This window comes from Simochromis diagramma, unplaced genomic scaffold (genome assembly GCF_900408965.1).
Source record: "Simochromis diagramma unplaced genomic scaffold, fSimDia1.1 OVJJ01000361.1, whole genome shotgun sequence".
Taxonomy (NCBI): domain Eukaryota; kingdom Metazoa; phylum Chordata; class Actinopteri; order Cichliformes; family Cichlidae; genus Simochromis; species Simochromis diagramma.
Window position 1 is genome coordinate 17,764,354 of NW_024386860.1, and position 17,188 is coordinate 17,781,541.

The 17,188-nt window shown below is 39.8% G+C and overlaps 1 protein-coding gene across 1 annotated transcript; it reads left to right on the top strand.

The window, feature by feature from the left end:
* The first annotated feature begins 5,667 nt into the window (after positions 1-5,667).
* On the top strand, positions 5,668-13,751 carry LOC120733155. Its single transcript, XM_040031232.1, has 6 exons — positions 5,668-5,847; positions 7,367-7,672; positions 8,906-9,226; positions 12,004-12,105; positions 13,130-13,155; positions 13,470-13,751. The coding sequence occupies exons 1-6, from the start codon at positions 5,751-5,753 to the stop codon at positions 13,533-13,535; spliced, it is 918 nt and encodes a 305-aa protein (XP_039887166.1). The 5' UTR covers positions 5,668-5,750; the 3' UTR covers positions 13,536-13,751.
* The last annotated feature ends 3,437 nt before the right edge of the window (positions 13,752-17,188 follow it).

The window sequence follows — 17,188 nt, forward strand, 5'->3', positions numbered from 1 at the left end:
GCACAAGTCTTGATACAAACTTAAACTGAAAGTTAATTTAGTACAAAGCAAATCCTGACATGCAGAGAGAGAGAGAGAGAGAGTGTGTCATCAGCAGGGTTTTTCCAACATCTGTTTTACAGAACCAGACATGCAAACTCACTGTGTTCACTTTTTAAAATGTTTTTAATAACAAAAATGAATGTATCTGTACTGTACATGTAGACAAAAACAAAGAAAACTCCCCCATAAATCACACCTCTGTCACAGGGTAAGTACATGAGCTCATCTTATTCCCATGCAAACAGGAGAATTCGTTTAAAATAAAACACCAAAATTATACTTTCTCTTTTCAGGTATCCTTAAAAGAGAAAAATCGGAAGAGTTTTTGGGCGCACCTGATGCCACATGAGACGCTTATAGGGATAATAGGAGGTGTCCAAAGTGATCAGGAGCTAAAAGGAGCAAAGATCTGGCTCCAGTTAGCTCCTCTTCCTCTTACCATGTGAGTCTTTCAGGCAGAACCTAGTTGGCAGCACTTTGAGGTCAGACGTTAAAGACGCCCTGCGCTTCTGTTACAGTGAGAGTGAGTTGGAGTTTGGGGGCATTCTGCACTCTGAGCTTTGTCTACAGCTGTACACCTGAGTGCCATGAGGCTCATCTGTGTGTAAGAGCAGCAAACTGTCCACACTTTGATGTACACATTTTGTATGACACCTAAAGAAACCCAGAACTGTCTCAGTAACCTCCTGCTGAGAAACACACTGTAAGGAGGAACGTCTGTCCCTGTTTGCCTTTCTGAGGGACTGATTAGGGGACCATAAAGGTCCTGGGAATGTGAAAGCTTCTGGCAGGATATCGCTGTTATCCAATCGTACTGCAGGATATTCCATTAAACGGGACTAACTGGTAATGAGTTAATTACCAGTTAATGAGGTCTGGTGTTGAAATAAGTTCTTCTTTCATAAATGAGGCAATTTACTGATTTTTATGTGTGCTACAGCGCCCTCTGCTGGAGCTACTACTGTAATCACATTACTGGATTTAGTACTGCGGCACTTTAAGATACTGTGTTACAGGTAAATGTGATGATGTTATTTGAGCTAAATATGTTCTTTAAGCATCTGCATGATGGATGGATCCTTTTCATGCTGTTTGCTCAACAATCGCCTGACCCCAGTTCATGCAGTCTTCTAATTGGAAAACTGTGAGGAACAAGAATGCGATTGTAAGAAGCAAAACGATCCACCACTCTGAACATGAGATCAACGCACCTGAGAAGACGCTCACACAAAGCCTGCAGTGAGAAACTCCTGTAGCCACAGACATGTTCGAGCAGAGGGTAAGTCGACTCCAACCAAGCAGCCGGCGCTCGATTCACTGCTCGTTCCTGCAGCCGTAGGTGTGAATGAGTAAGGGTTAGCTCTGACTGCTGACCTGTCTGGGATGAATCTCACTTTGCAGCTGGTGTAGGCTCTTATAAATATCCTGATCTTGTTTTAATAGTCAAATAGAGATTATGCTTATTTACTGTGTTTCATTGCTCTATAACGTCTTTAGGGTTGTCACAGCACATCATCACTATCTCTCTCTCTCCCTTGCCTCCTCTTCTGTCACACGAACCCTGCCTTCACTGCCTCTGTGCCTGTCTCTGTAAAGCACTTTGAATCACCTTGTTGTTGAATTGTGCTATACAAATAAACTTGCCTTGCCTTGCCTTGCCTTTTGTTTTTACCCAGCAGTGACGAGCATCACCTGTGGTAGTTGTTGCTAACAGGCGTGATCATTAATGTTTGAGGCATGCAAACATTACACTAACCTTCACCAGTCCATTGATGATCCTCATCCTAGTTTGGCACTGAATGGCCTGGCAGCCCTCCCCATCCATCTGCATTTGGCACGAGCACAAGGAGTCTCATTTAAACATGGTTGCACTCCTGTCAGAGTTTGACTTGAACAAAGAGCTGCAGATGAGTCACTTGGCTCAAAGTTTCTTATCCTGAAAGCTTTCATCCATGTGTATCTTCTAATTAATCCAAACACAAAACAGGTCTGAACCACACTGTGCAGTCCTTCATGCTTCTGTAGCCGCGGAGCTAAGAATCATTGTATTCATTTAATCTTAGTTTCATTTCATTTATCCCTTTAGCGTTCCAGTCAACCAAATGGTAGAGCACATTTTCAGGCTCTATATCTAACTGAGGCTTTCACTGACATTCACCTACCTTGTTGAGTCTTTTCTAACAATTGGTTTTTCATCTGTAATGCCAAAGAAATCCACCAGAAGGCGCTGTGAATGGAAACTGTTGGCTCTTCTCTCCCAACCAGGAAGTCAGAAACAAAAAACCATCCAACATATTTTGAGGGTTTTTGATGAAACTAAGGCAGGAAGATATAATTTTTTGATATATGACAGTTAGAAGACTTATTAAACAGATGTATGTCACTTGACAGCATTAAAAAAGTGAAATTAAATGTTTAATCGTTTTTTTTAAAAAGTGGTGAACCAAACGGTTGATTTGTCCCTTTATGGTGCCAATGCTAACATAAAGTAATGTTATTAAAATTGATTATTTGCCATTTTGTTTATCCATTGCTATTGATAAATCACATTAAGTGTTAGCAAAGCAAGAATATGCTGAAAGAATTTCCTCAGTGAGTCTTTTTTGTAACTTTCTGAGTTAATATTAGTAAATATGGTAAAAAAAAAATAACAAAAATGACACGTGGAAATCACAAATATCACAACTGATTAGCTTTTAACCAAATTACAGTAGCTGGTAAATTAATATTACTAAGTATTACTAAGTATTACTAAGAAATTATAATTTGATGTTGAACAAGTGCTATATGGACGCTAAACAATTATATGGCTAAAAATCACATGGTCCTGTGACATGATACTCATGACACCATCCACCTTCAACCACAGTGTGTTTGAGTTCGTGGTTTCATATGAAGCCACAAGGGCTGGCACTCTCCACCAGTATATTGCCAACAAACCAGATGAGTGGGGCTTAAATTGTTCATCTGGCATCATCCACGACTTGCTGCTGTATCAGGAGGATCTACATTCTTCAATGCTCCCCTGAGTGAAAAGGAACAGAAGCTCCCTCTAAGGGGCCAAAGCTGTAAAAAACACTTTGCAAACCCATAAAAGAACCTCAGCTCTTCACACGTTTCAGCTTGGTCCAGAACTTGCACACCTCCTTGGGTGTCAGGTGCATTGGTACTGTATGACCAAACTGCACCGGTGGAGCTCCCCTGATGGCAGACAAAGACCTGATGAAGAAGGGCCAAGGAGCCTGTGATTACAGGTCTGATGAAGGTCTGATTGCAATAAAAGGAATTAAACTTTCTGATATGCTATTACACCTGAATAAGACAAGTTATAAGTTACAAGTTAAGGAGATGGCATATCCCACTGTTCGGATACATCCTTGACTTGAATACCTGGTCTACAAGAGGGACTGTGCCCTGCTGGACCAGAAACTGATGGCTCTCAAAAGGTTTCCGCCTGGCTGTGTCTGAACCAAGTTAACAAGCCAGCATCTAGAGTTGGACAACCATGATCCAGCTCTTAAAGACCACAGAATCAATGCTACACCCTAAGACCCCAAAGACCAAAACCACAAGCAGATGTGCTGATTTGCACTCTTTTTATTTTATTTTTTTAAAACAAAACTGATTTTGCACAGTAGCATTCAGTCAGAAGGCCTGAACGTGAGTGTTTTGTGCTGCAGCACATTTTTCACATTTGCAGATGAAAACTATGTATTTTGTTGTTTGATATAATACTTTCCTTGGAAAACAGCAATGTTCACTGGCATGCTACTAGAAATAAACTGTATCCAATGGCCTGGATAGTTTTTGTTATTAATGTAATTATAATTTGGCCCTTTATTTGATTTTTCCAACTGTATTATCTAATGTGCTTGTATTTGCATGACATTTCATACTTTTACCATAAAGGGACATCTCAGCTGTTTGGTCGAGATCAATATTTTAAAACTACAGGGTCTAATCAATAAAAATTTATTGATTGTGGTTATTACTCACCCAAATCAATAAGAAATGCAAACAAAAAAGTTTTCCATTGCTTTTTTCTTGGTGAGGACATTAAAGGGTTATTTTATTCAGATTAAATCAGTAAAAACTGTTTACGGTAAATGTGGTCGTTCTTTCCTGTTGCTTAGTCTGGTATTTCATACAGAACCAGGCCGAACCTGCCATCAGACCCTCTGAACAAGCCTCAGCACCAGACACGCAGCAGGATCAGCATGCAGTGAGTTCTTATCTGCAGCTTGAACACATGAAACTCTCAGCTGACATCAGCAGGTGACCTCACAGAAACAGCTGTTTGCAGCTTGTTGTCCGATGCGTGCCTTTCTCTGTGTGTTTTTATTCCTGCACAGCTGGTGTGGAGCGCCCACAATTCTGTAGAGCATGTACAAGGACAGTAAAGGGCTGTTCTATTCTATTCTAATCTAGTCTATTCTAATGTCGCCTGAAGCTGATTGGCTGATTGGCCAGCAGTAAAAACATGCCACCACCACTGCTGATGGACGTGGGAACGAAGCTGAGCCGGGACCTCAGACCGACTCTGTAATGTTTTTCTCTTTAGCTCGGGGTCATAGGTCACGCTGACTGTTTGTGGTTGTGATTAACTGCACTCGGGCACTCACGCTGCAGTCTGAGGTCCCTCCTTTAAGACCCCCTTGAGGTCCTGGGTGCAAACAAAGCTGATCTAAAACAGTCAGTCTTTCTGGACTGTTTTTAAACACACTGTGCAGATAAATTTTCTTTTCTTTGCCAGACGGAAAACTTGCGTGTTTATTTTTGCTTGCCGAGCCCATGCATCTATTCAGCTTTTTATTTTATTTTCAGTAAAAGACCGAGGGAGCTGCTCTGGTTTACAGCTGTTTAAAAAGGCTCTTTATGCTCGTTGCATTTATACTCTCCTCAGAAAACTACAAGTGGTGAAGACATAAAGCAATAATGAGCATATCTGGTGATAGATTTTAAACTTTTACTTTAAATTGTGAATGCAGAACTGGTACTCATGCACAGTGTTTCGCTTCCTCCCGTGTTCATTAGAAATGAAACCTGCTCCAGAGGCCTGACAGAGACCTCTCCCACCGTCTCAGCTCCACACGCTGAAAACACTCAGAAGTTATCGATAACTCACAAATCACAAAAAACAGAAAGCTGAAAAATAAAGAAATACACAAAGAAACGAGTGAGTAAATACAAACATGTGCAAGAACAGGTTAAAAAAATAAATGTATGGGAAAAACTCATTTTAAAAGATGTGACATAAACTAAAAACAAAATTAAAATCGAAAACATGATGGAAAATAGAAATGAAGTGAAAATAAAACTCAAAATAAAATTAAATAATCTTTACTTACAAAAGTGGAATCAATTATTTATAATTTAGTCATTAAAGTCGGTTTTTCTTTTTTTGGTTTATTAAATTCTTTATTTTACTTGACTGTATTATGTTCAGCTGTTATTACATTTGGAAAAATGTAAACACATTTAAACTGTGTTAATTATGTTTAATGTTGAGCTCTTTTGTAAAGTCCTTTGTGTCATTTTCATCCTGGTTTATTATGTTGTTGTGTTCTTTTACAGGTTGTGTTTGAGCGACACTCCTGTGAGACTTTCCAGCTTTGTGATGAATAAAGAACATCTTATACAGTGACATCACATCCTGTCATTGTGTGTGTGTCTGACGGTGGTGAAACTGCAGTGACCTGATTACTGTGATGACACTTCGCAGCGCTGTCTCTCCTCAGTCCTGCAGAACGACTTTATTCCTGGCCAACATGAAGCTGCTGCCTCTCATCTGCCTCAGCGTCTCCGGTAAGTGTTTCTTTTTTACCGCTGCCGTCTTTCACACCCTGCAATAATCTATATAATCAATAATCATTTCCTGTAATGATTACCTGCTTTAATATTCAGATCAAAGGCTGAGCCACATAAAATCATTTTACAAAATCGCGATTTTTTAAAAATAAAGTTCCATTAAAAACATTTGTATGAGTTTTTTCTGATGAAAGTTTTTCTCTTTGGGGAAACTGGTGAAAGCCTAAACCTGACCACAGCTGGGCAAAAACATCATTTTTACTTTATATGATACTGTCATCCTGTCCCACATTACCGTCTTTGACCATTTGTCTTGTTTTGCTTATGATGTGACTTATTTTATCTTTTAACTCGTTGTATGTGCAACTCAGGCTCTTAATGAATATCATATTCTAGCCTATTTAAATGTTTAACTCAGCGCTGCTGGCACGGACGCTTTTTACATTATCCACAGAGATGCATTAGTATCGATCAGCACTGGCAGAGCTCACAGGACTCGTTGGGAACATCTTTAACTCTGTTTATGTTTGTGAGGGAAACTTCACAAGCTCGACGAGTCTTCTTTCCATTTTCAAAAGCAGAAGCAGCCCAACTAATCAAAGTTGAGTTAACTTCAATAATTACTTCCTCCAAACCATCAACGTGTCTTTTAGACCCCATTCCTACAAAACTGCTCAAAGAAGTCCTGCCATTAATTAATGCTTTGATCTTAAATATGATCAACCTATCTCTAATAATCAGCTATGTACCACAGGCCTTCAAGCTGGCTGTAGTTAAACCTTTACTCAAAAAGCATCTCTAGAACCAGCAGTCTTAGCTAATTATAGGCCAATCTCCAACCTTCCTTTATATCAAACAGCCTTGAAAGAGTAGTTGTCAAACAGCTAACAGATCATCTGCAGAGGAATGGTTTATTTGAAGAGTTTCAGTCAGGTTTCAGAGCTCATCACAGCACAGAAACAGCTTTAGTGAAGGTTACAAATGATCTTCTTATGGCCTCTGACAGTGGACTCATCTCTGTGCTTGTCCTGCTAGACCTCAGTGCAGCGTTCGATACTGTCGACCATAATATCCTATTAGAGCGATTAGAACATGCTGTAGGTATTACAGGTACTGTGCTGCAGTGGTTTGTATCATATCTATCTAATAGACTCCAGTTTGTGCATGTAATAGAATAGAATAGAATAGAATAGAATAGAGTAGAATAATCCTTTAACTGAATTTGGGGATTCGGTTGTAACAGCAGCAGAATAAAAGCACATTTACAAACAGAACAGAAACAATTTTTATAGAAAAAAATATTTGATTTACATGAGAAGCTAACATGGACAATTGTTACAAAAACAGAGTACTGTACAGCTGCTCTTGAGCCACCGTCGTTCACCATCACAATCGTTACACAAGTTTTTAAAGTATAAAACAAATATTATTACTTTAGTAAGAAGAAACCTGCTTTGAGGCCTTTGCATTTGCAGCTGAGTGAATCTGAGCAGTAATGAAATCTCTGTACTTACAGTCACCGCTGGAACACACCTGGTTCAGTCTCCTCCTCGTGTGACTGTGATGTCAGGGTCAAAGGTCAGCCTCAAATGTAACATCACTGGGACTGGTGAAACACATGGCTGCTCTCGAGTGACATGGCTCCATATCAGGCAGGTGAGCGGTCTCAGTGCCACTCCTTGGTTTACTTCTCGAGTTCAGAGCAGGCTCTGTCTGCTGGAAGTCCCCAGAGCCACCCAGCAGGACGCCGGCATGTACTTCTGTGTCTACATCGATGGGGTCACGCCAGTGCTGGGCAGCGGGACAACGGTGACGGTCACAGGTGAGTGGTGGTCTCTTTATAACACTTCCTGACTCACAAGTCAAACAGATATTTGCCTTGACCCACTGGGTTTTGGTTCTTCTTTTTATTATCCTAATAACAATAAATCTGTTACAAATTTTTTATATATTTAGACAATTTTAGCTTTTTAGGAACCAAGGAAACAGCTCAGTGATAAAGTGATAATAGTTGAATAAGAAGGCAGCAGCAGAGCGCAATACTGAAAAATTCTTAGTTATTACCACTCTATTACTAAAGTAATAACCGGTAAATACACACATAATCTCATGGTAACAACAGCTGTTACAGCCGAGTGATGACACTCTTAAAGTTGTATAATTGGACAATAAGGGCCTGAAACCTGTGGTAACAATGGTTATCACGTTGTTACCACGGTAACATGGTTATTCAGCTCTAACCTCCAAGCATCCAAACATGCAGCCGCTCCTGCAGCAAGTAGCACTGAGCCAAGGAGGATATGTAAAGGTCAATGAGTGTGTGCGGCTGATCAGTTAGTTCGTTTTTTTATTGATACCCAGACTGGTTGATCCGTTAAATGTTTATCATCTGCAAACAGAATGTGACATAAGAAAGCCGCATTTAAGCCGAGTGTAAATGTAAATTCAGAACAGGAACTAAGAGTTTTATGGGGACTGAGGCGCATTAAAGTGGCCACAAAAGAGCTTTTTCAGGCAGAAGACAATCTTTGTAAAGCCAGACATGTGAGTGTGGTGACTGACTCACTTTGGTGGTAACTGGCTATGCAGTTAAAAAGAGAACCTAAATGCAGATAAAGCACGAATGACAACAACAACAAAATCATACGTTTCATGATGCTTACTGTGGATTTAAAGGTGCTGTTAAAAACCCGCAGACTAAATCCAGGACGTTCAAATAAGTTCAGTGAGGGTCTGAGGAAGAATCGAGCTCAGGGAAGAAACACACCGAGGAGCGACCGACAAGGAAACACAGGTGGGAACAATTAGAGTGGGTCAGACGAAAGGTGGCAGAGATAATGAACCAAAACAATGTGCACGATAATATGAATTCTTTCAGAATAAAACAGGAAATGAAGAAAAAAATGTGATTTTTTCCAGTGCCAATCGGCACAGAAAAAAATGATAACAAGAAAACATCTTTAAAATCGCAAAAAGACATGGAGAGGCTGCGATGATGATGCAGGGTCAGTTTTCTTTGAAATCATGACCATTAAGTTTCTCACCCTGTCCTCAGAATCAGAGCTCCACAGTCCTGCACTTCATCTCTTGGCTCCTTTACACGTCAGCTCGCCCCTCCCCGTCCCGTTGATCTGCCTGGCGTCCGGGCTGAACGACACCGGTCGGGTCAAAGTCGACTGGGAGGTGGACTCTGAGGAGGATGTGCTTAAGGAACTCAGTCCCACAATCCTCCCTGACACCAGGGCGGGAGTCTTCAGCTCGCAGGTTTATGTTCCTGCAGAAACCTGGTCTGCAGGTGTGAACGTGTCCTGTGTGCTGAGTGATGGAGAGCTGAGGATCAGGAAGACCATCAGCAGCAGGACAGATGAGGTCAAACGTAAGTCATTGTCTTTGGAACTCACACCAACACAGTCTGAAGGCTTTTAGTGCTTCATTTATATTCCGGAAAAAACAAAAGGCAGCAGACACACAGCTCAAGTCTCAGTTATCTGGAAGTAACAATTATAATTAAATCAATCTGCAACATGTTTCAATCAGCGAGTTGTTCCGTGGTTGTGGTTCCAAGGTGTGTTTGTGTTAAACGCATACACCTCAGTATTGTAGCAACAATGTCATTATTATAAAAAGCCAGTTTATCTAGAGTTTAGGTTGGGATAATATTCACCCCCGTGCACGTCTGCTTGGTTTGAGCACCAGTATGAAAATATCTCACACTTTAGTTTCTGCTTATTTAGCATGTGGCCAAAACAAAACCCGCACTCTTGCTTCTAACCACACCTGTGACCTCTTTGATGCTAACCAGTCACCGTTTGTTTTTTAACTTGCTGAACTTTTAAAAATCCCTGCTCGCACTTCCTGTTTCTATTTTTTTCATGTGTGTGTGAAAGCGTGTGCAGGACAAGCCAGCAAGTGTAAAGTGTGTGTTGATGTCATCTGTAAACAAAATGTGACATGAAAGTTGCATTTAAGCAGACTGCAAATGTAAATATTAGTGCTGTCAATAGAAAAAAAACCAACTAATTAATCTCACAAGTTTCCATAATTAATCGCGATTAATCGCAATTACTTGATCAACAGCCTGGCTGCAATTACATTTTTTCAACTTTATATTTAAGCTTGTAACTGACATTTAGGCAATATAATCAAGTAAATGCAGAACAAACACAAAGAATGTTAAATGCTTAAATTCAAAGAGAATTTGAATAGTTGTCTTCAGTCTTGTAGCGCAGCTTCTCTCCTGTGAAATGCAACTATTTAAAAAACCTATATACTAATAGGTAAGTATACACTAATATATAATATATATTAGTGCAGTCAAACTCTTAACATGTTTAATCAGACTCATCACAGGGTTACTGTGGATTAATTTTGATTAATCACGGTTAAATATAATTTTTATTCTATATTAATCGCATTTCATTTTGCGTGAGCAGACTCGAGAAAAAAGGGAAAATATACGAACTTAACATGTTCATTGAACATCTTGAACATTCATGTTAACGATAAACTCTGTAAACATGTATCCTCTCTCTCTGCCACTCTTGGGGAGGCTTCAAGTCCTTGAAACGAGGAACCAAAGATATGTAAAGCGCGTGTTCTCAGCGATATGAACACGTCTGCAGTTTGTTGCAATCCACTTGGCGTCAGTCAATATGTCCGAGGTCGACTTACTGAGCCCCAATGCTCCGTGAGTGGTTTGTCCAAGCTGGGTGACGCGTTAGCCAAAGTGCTAGCAGCATCCCCGACTAACGTATGCTTCGAGTCAATGTGATATTTTAAGCTGGAAGCGCTGGGGTGAAATTTCCTTCTTGCACAATGTGCAAGAAGGACCCACATTATGTGGGTCGACTGTTCCGTCATGTTATTTTTTTAATACTCAAATTCAGGAGACGTTCACACCTGTGCGTCCAAACGGCAAATGAATCGCCCATGAGTGAAGCCGCTGCTCCGCACTGACTGTAACGCAGTCAGTTCTTCTTTTACTGTGATGCTGTTTTGTGGATCACAAGGTTTAAAACTACTTATAAACACACACACACACACACACATAAAGTAACTCCACCAGAGTGCCTATTTCGGGTCACTTTTGCCGGTCGAAGCCCGGATAAAGGAGCAGGGTTGGAATTTTGACATTAAAAAACAATAATTGCTAAAAGAAATTTAATTCGTAGTTCTAAATAAACTCTAAATGCATTTAGGATGTTTTTTACTCACTTTATGTCTCTTCCACGATGTTATTTCTCTCTCCAACAGCGTAGGTTACAATTATATTAGCATGACCAATTATGCAAATTAGGTGATGACGTCATTTAGCGACTTCTAGCGACTTTTAGGACAGCCAATAGCGATTTTCCTTACTGAGGAGTTGGCAACACTGATACTGATTTGATTGGCTCAGCTGCCTGTCACTACCAGATCAACTGCCCGTTTGTGCGAAGGTAACTCTACTTGGACAAACTGCCCGAAATGCGTTGACGGAAACATTTCAGGGATTTTGAGTCATTCTGCGCCCCAGATACGTTAATTGCGTTAAAAAAAATTTAATCGCGTTGACCATGATGGCGGATTAATTTGCATTAAGGCGTTAATTTTGACAGCACTAGTAAATTCCAAACAGGAACGAATTTGAGGAAGTCCAGAGTGAAACGGGGACATGAAACGCTCCAATATAAAGGCTAATACACACCATCAAGCCCTGCTCTCAAAAACGGACATAGATGTAACGCTGTCTGTGAAGCTGGATTTAAGAAATAAGCGCTTAAAGTTTAGCACCATCTTCTGTCAGTACGGAGCATGACGTCATGTGGTTGGTTGGTTGCGGCTAACAGACCTACATTAGTTTGTTAGCTCACTAGGGAGAGAATCGATGACTCAGAGGACAATAACGACACGAAAACTAAAGGTTTGTAAGAGGGGATCACATTTGTGCAGCAACAATGAGTTTTATGTTAAGAAACAAGGATATTTTGTCCACTTACAGTCTCTCGCTCTTTAGCAGTACTTGGCTGTTTGGCTAACTGCAGTCAAATGGGAAAATCCAGCTGTTAGCCACAATGTTCGTTATTGTATCATTTGTCTTCTAAACTTGCTGAACTTTTAAAAATCCCTGCTCGCGCTTCCTGTTTCTATTTGTTTTTTTCGTGTGTGTGAAAGCATCCAGTCCGTGTGTGTTTCTGACCTCCATCATTGGCACTGCATGTGCCGCCTTTTTTACCTCCACCGTGGCACTCTGCGCCCTGCTGTCGCGCCGACACAGTGAGTACGGCGTTTTTATGTTTTATGTATGTTTTATTTATGTATGTTTTATTTATGTATGTATGTATGTTTCAAGTATGAAAGGAGCGCCATTATATGCTTTCTATACAAGAAGAAGCACACTACAGCTGATATCTTCAAAACTCACTTCAAAACAAACTTGTTGGATGAGTACGCCGCCTTCCAAATCATTATGCAAATTGTATTTTAGTGTCATAAAGATTAAATTTGTTGTTTTTCAATTAAACTCATGGTGGCATTGTGTCTCAGGGCTCTTTGGATCATCAATCTCGGACACCTGGTATAATTAGTTTTCCAGGTGAGCCCAATTAAAGGAAAAACAAATAAATAAGGATGTTCCACATTATTAAGCAGACCAGCATTTTCAAACAATATGACAAAGAAAAAGGATCTCTGCTGCTGAAAAGCCTGAAATAGTTGAATGCCTTGGACACGTAATGAAAGCCTTAGATATTTCACGAACTTACAGTGTCAATACTTTGTAGAACCACCTTTTGCTGCAATTCCAGCTGCCAGTCTTTTAGATTCTGTCTCTACCAGCTTTGCACAACTACAGACTGAAATCTTTGCCCCATTCTTCTTTGCAAAACAGCTCCAGCTCAGTCAGATTAGATGCGCAGCAGTTTTCAGATCAACTCTGTTGCATTTTAAGTTTGTTATTTTGGAAAAACACGCTGTTTTCATTGGGAGGTTTGTTTAGGAAAATTCAAATTATAATCTAAAGGTTGATGACTCGAAGATTATGCTGACTGTCACTTGCATTGACTGTTTAGGAAAATCAGAGAAAAATATCATTTGCGTAATAACTGGAACGCGGTGTAAGTCCACAACTCCAGAAGAAAATGTTTGAAATGTTTTTTTGTAACGAGCAAAAAAAATCCAACACCCTAAAAACCTTGAATCGTGAGTTTTTGTGTTCGTGAAAAAATAATAACACATTTGATATTTTCAGAAAATGTGTAAAAATCCATGTTGAATATATGTTTTTTAATTTTTTTTACAGAAAAAACGCCAAAGATCAGTGACGAGGTAACAGAGTTTACAGTGTGTTGTTGTTTTGCTATTTCTGGGTGTGACCACAGGGAGGGGGCGTGTCCTTACTGGATTTGTGGACATTAAATATTTACCCCGAAAAACCGAAGAATAAATGACAAATCTGTGTAACCGTTCCCTGCTGATTTTACAAACTTCTACTTAATGCTTAGTTACTTCTCACGAAAAGGAATAAAATGAAGAAGAGGCTCCTGCTAATAAGTGTATAAAACATCATTTAAATGTAGACTCGCCTGTCGCGTCACTAAATACAGACTCTGATTGCTTTTGACCTGATGATGTGTCCACAGACGTCTCCGGAGCTTCATTATGCTGCTCTGAGGTTTTCAGCTTCAGGTGGAAGAAACATCAGATGACTGAAGCTGCTGCGATTCGTCGAACACAGTTTTCACCGAGCCCAGGACGCAAAGAAATACCAACAAATCTGATTGGCTGAAGATAGATAGATATTGTATCGATCGGACTTTCTCTCTTTGCCAAGTTTATCTGAATTTTTCCAGTTCTAAAACATGTCAAACTCTTCCATTTAAAATATGCAGATACTTAAAGAAAGCTGTTTGATGCAGTGACCACAGACAGTAAACAGAAGCTACGGAAGCAGAAGCGTGTAATGTTTCTAACATGATGCTGACATTTTTAGTAAATCACTTTATTATGATTCTGAACTTTACAGCTGTAGATGTTCATATTACATAAAGTTCTTTTTACAGTGGAGCCAATTTGACTCATGAATTTGATTTAAAAAGTCAAATTTTACCTGTTTTTTTTAATCATAAATGTATTCATATAACTTAATTATTTTTTTACTCATTGTGTCAGAGTTTGAAATTTCCCAAATGTGAAGTTATATCTGCTGATTGTCTCTTGCTTGCACCTGTCTGTATAAATGGTTTCCTCTAAAGATGCTGTACGGCTTCAGTTCCCTGGTATTTACTCTCAGGCGAATAATAAGATCTGATGTCCTGTCTCCACTTCACGCTTTTTTTTTTAGATAGTTTTAGGGCATGAACTGCAACGTCGGTTTGAGGTTAACCAGTGAGATGTTTCCTGTGTGTCTGTGGAAGAGAAAAGGGGTCAGAGAGGCAAACCGAAGTGTTTGAGCTGCAGACTAAAGACCGACCTGTTTCTGTTCACTCAGCTGTTTTCTGTTTGCTGCAGTGGAAAATTATTTGTGCGCATTTGAATTCTGGGTTTCCGTTGCATTGATCAGTGTCTGTCACATCATTTTACAAGCTTCAGCTCCTGATACAGCAGTATGTGCAGTAAAAACCTGAATGCAAATATTTGCAGTATGAAAGAAAAGAGTTGATATATGTCCACGAGGACATAACATTAACTGTTCAAAAGTCACTTTGCGGTGCCATGTGCCACCAAGGAACCGCAAGAGGTGACAAACTTTAAACTAAAGCAGTGGAAATGTACAAAGTTTGCAACATCAGTATGAGGGACCTGACCTGACCTGCCTGAGGACGCCCCGTCTTGTTCCCATTGCAAGTGGTGTGCATGATTCTGACCTTGTGCTTGACCTTGTGGTATCTTCCGTGAGAGTGAGTTGGTGGTGCTGATATCTGTGTGCGCAGCAGAGACTCTGATTCAGGAAACATTTGCACAACAACTCCAACTGCCCCGTGAATCAGCGCTGCTCGCCACTAATCCGCTCACATCATTTCCGAGGTTTATGGCCCAGGGGAGAAAGTTACCATCACCACCTGTTTCTTCACTGCCATTTACAAAACAGCGAGCAGCTGCAAAAATAATAGTAGTAATAACTAAAATATGCCGTTTCTAGTGCATTTGTGGTGGGACTGGTGAGACTTTCCTTTTGGCTAAAGCATATAGTTAGGGCTGGACCAGGTGACCCTGAATCCTCCCTTAGTTATGCTGCAATAGACGTAGGCTGCCGGGGGATTCCCATGATGCACTGGGTGTTTCTTCTTCACTCACTATGTGTTCACAGACTCTCTGCATTGAATCATATCTGTTATTAACCTCTGTCTCTCTTCCACAGCATGTCTTCATCCTGTCTTCCTTCTCTCACCCCAACCAATCACAGCAGATGGCCCCGCCCCTCCCTGAGCCTGGTTCTGCTGGAGGTTTCTTCCTGTTAAAAGGGAGTTTTTCCTTCCCACTGTCGCCAAAGTGCTTGCTCATAGGGGGTCATCTGATTGTTGGGTTTTCTCTGTGTGTGTTATTGGCTTTCAATTTAAGGCTTTCATTTAAAAAAAATGGGACACTCTAAACTAGAGTCCCGGGGAGATTCTGTGACTAACTGAATTTGAAATTCCATGTGATTGGAATTTCAGCAGCTGTTGAATTTAATGACAAGTCTCAGAAATGTTTCTCTTCTTCAAAAGTTTATTAAAAACAATGTTCTGAGAAAGAAAATGTCTATTTACATCTGTAGCAATACAACAGTACAAAAATACGCTGGCAGCGCCCTCTGGTGTTCACACAGAAACAAACGCCTTTAAACAAAAAGATATAATTTGACATTAAAGTTAAACATGGGCAGAGCTTATGCTGAGGAAAAACATGTTTTTCTCCAGTAATTATGAATGAATGTAATATAAATGTTATGAATATGGTATAAATAATTTGAGAACTACAGCTGTGATAAATCTACATTTTAAAAACACTTGTGTGTATTTACGTCTATCACATAAACACGTTACATATTAAAACAGAATATATGTGATAATTTTGTAAGATATTGTGTCGGTTGGTTGGCGAGTCATCTGTGATTATTATTTGTATTTATTAGCTGGCTTTGTTGAAATCAGATATTTCCCAAGTATCACAGTGTGAACACACACACACACACATATATGTATATATATATATATATATCTTGCCCTCTAGCCTCCTTTAGAGGGCAAGATAAGTAGATAAGTGTTCTTTCTTAACATTTATATCCACAAGCAGTTGAATTTTTCCTGTTTTACAAATGCTAAATTTCCTCTTAGTAGCTCTTTGGTGATGCAGAAACAGGTTACTGTGATACTAAAGGGAACCCCACAACATTTTGTCATCCTGTCTCTACATGCACTCCTGGATTTGATCCTGTTTTCAACACAAACTGTAAGTGTAAATTAAACTAAAGCTAAAAACGTGTTTAATCTCTGTGAGTTCAGATGAGACTGGATTATGACTGATAATCCAGGGTGGAGGGCACATGACCTTGTTGCTTGCTCCACACACTCCAGTTGAGGTGCTTTTGCATATAAATGAATTGTTCACACAACCCTGAATAAGCAGCAGGTGTCGGTATCAGTTAGTATAAGTGTATATATGGATACAAGCGCAAGTACGACAATGTGCTCTTTCTTGTGGTTCTTCTATCGATTAAGTTCGTAATCACTTTAATTTATTGAACATAAAAGATGTTTTGCTCTTTTTGAATAATTTTAGTGTTGAACCATGTCTGACCATCTCAAAGTTGTTTGTTTCTTGTATAAAGATTTATTTTGCTAACAGGGGTGCAGGGATATAGTAGCAGAAGCAACCCTATGTTTTAGACACATCTCCTTGATGGACTCCTGAAGCTGTGAAGAAGTAAGTTTGATAGTAAATGTGCCCCGCCCCCTCACAGTCACTAACACTGATCACTGAAATTAACTCATTCACTGCCATTGACGTCTATAGCCGTCAATTGCAGTGAATGAGTCAATGGGTTTAACTCATTCACTGCCAATGGCTGGCAGTGGATGAGTTAAAATCTGTGACATTAATCTATTTTTTTAATATTCTGTGGTTTCTAATCTGGAAAACAAAAGAAACAAAAACAGGATAAATGTATCGTCTTGATGCATTCTCGTTTCTTCAGAAGTCACTTGGATGAAACGTTTCTCCCGCTGAAAACGTCCAGATGAACAGAATCAACTTTTGGAGAGGAAACGGCTTCAGAGGGAGAAACAAACTCGTTTTGGTTGCTGTGTCAAATCCTGAAAGTGGGTTTGTCTTTGATTCAAGTTAGGGTCAGGTTTTTGGTTATTGAATAGGGTCACACAGG

Coding starts and splice junctions, on each gene's coding strand:
- LOC120733155 (XM_040031232.1), top strand. CDS start 5,751: ATGACACTTCGCAGCGCTGTCTCTCCTCAGTCCTGCAGAACGACTTTA. Junction 5,848..7,366: donor CATCTGCCTCAGCGTCTCCG/GTAAGTGTTTCT, acceptor CTGTACTTACAG/TCACCGCTGGAACACACCTG. Junction 13,156..13,469: donor CGCCAAAGATCAGTGACGAG/GTAACAGAGTTT, acceptor ATGTGTCCACAG/ACGTCTCCGGAGCTTCATTA.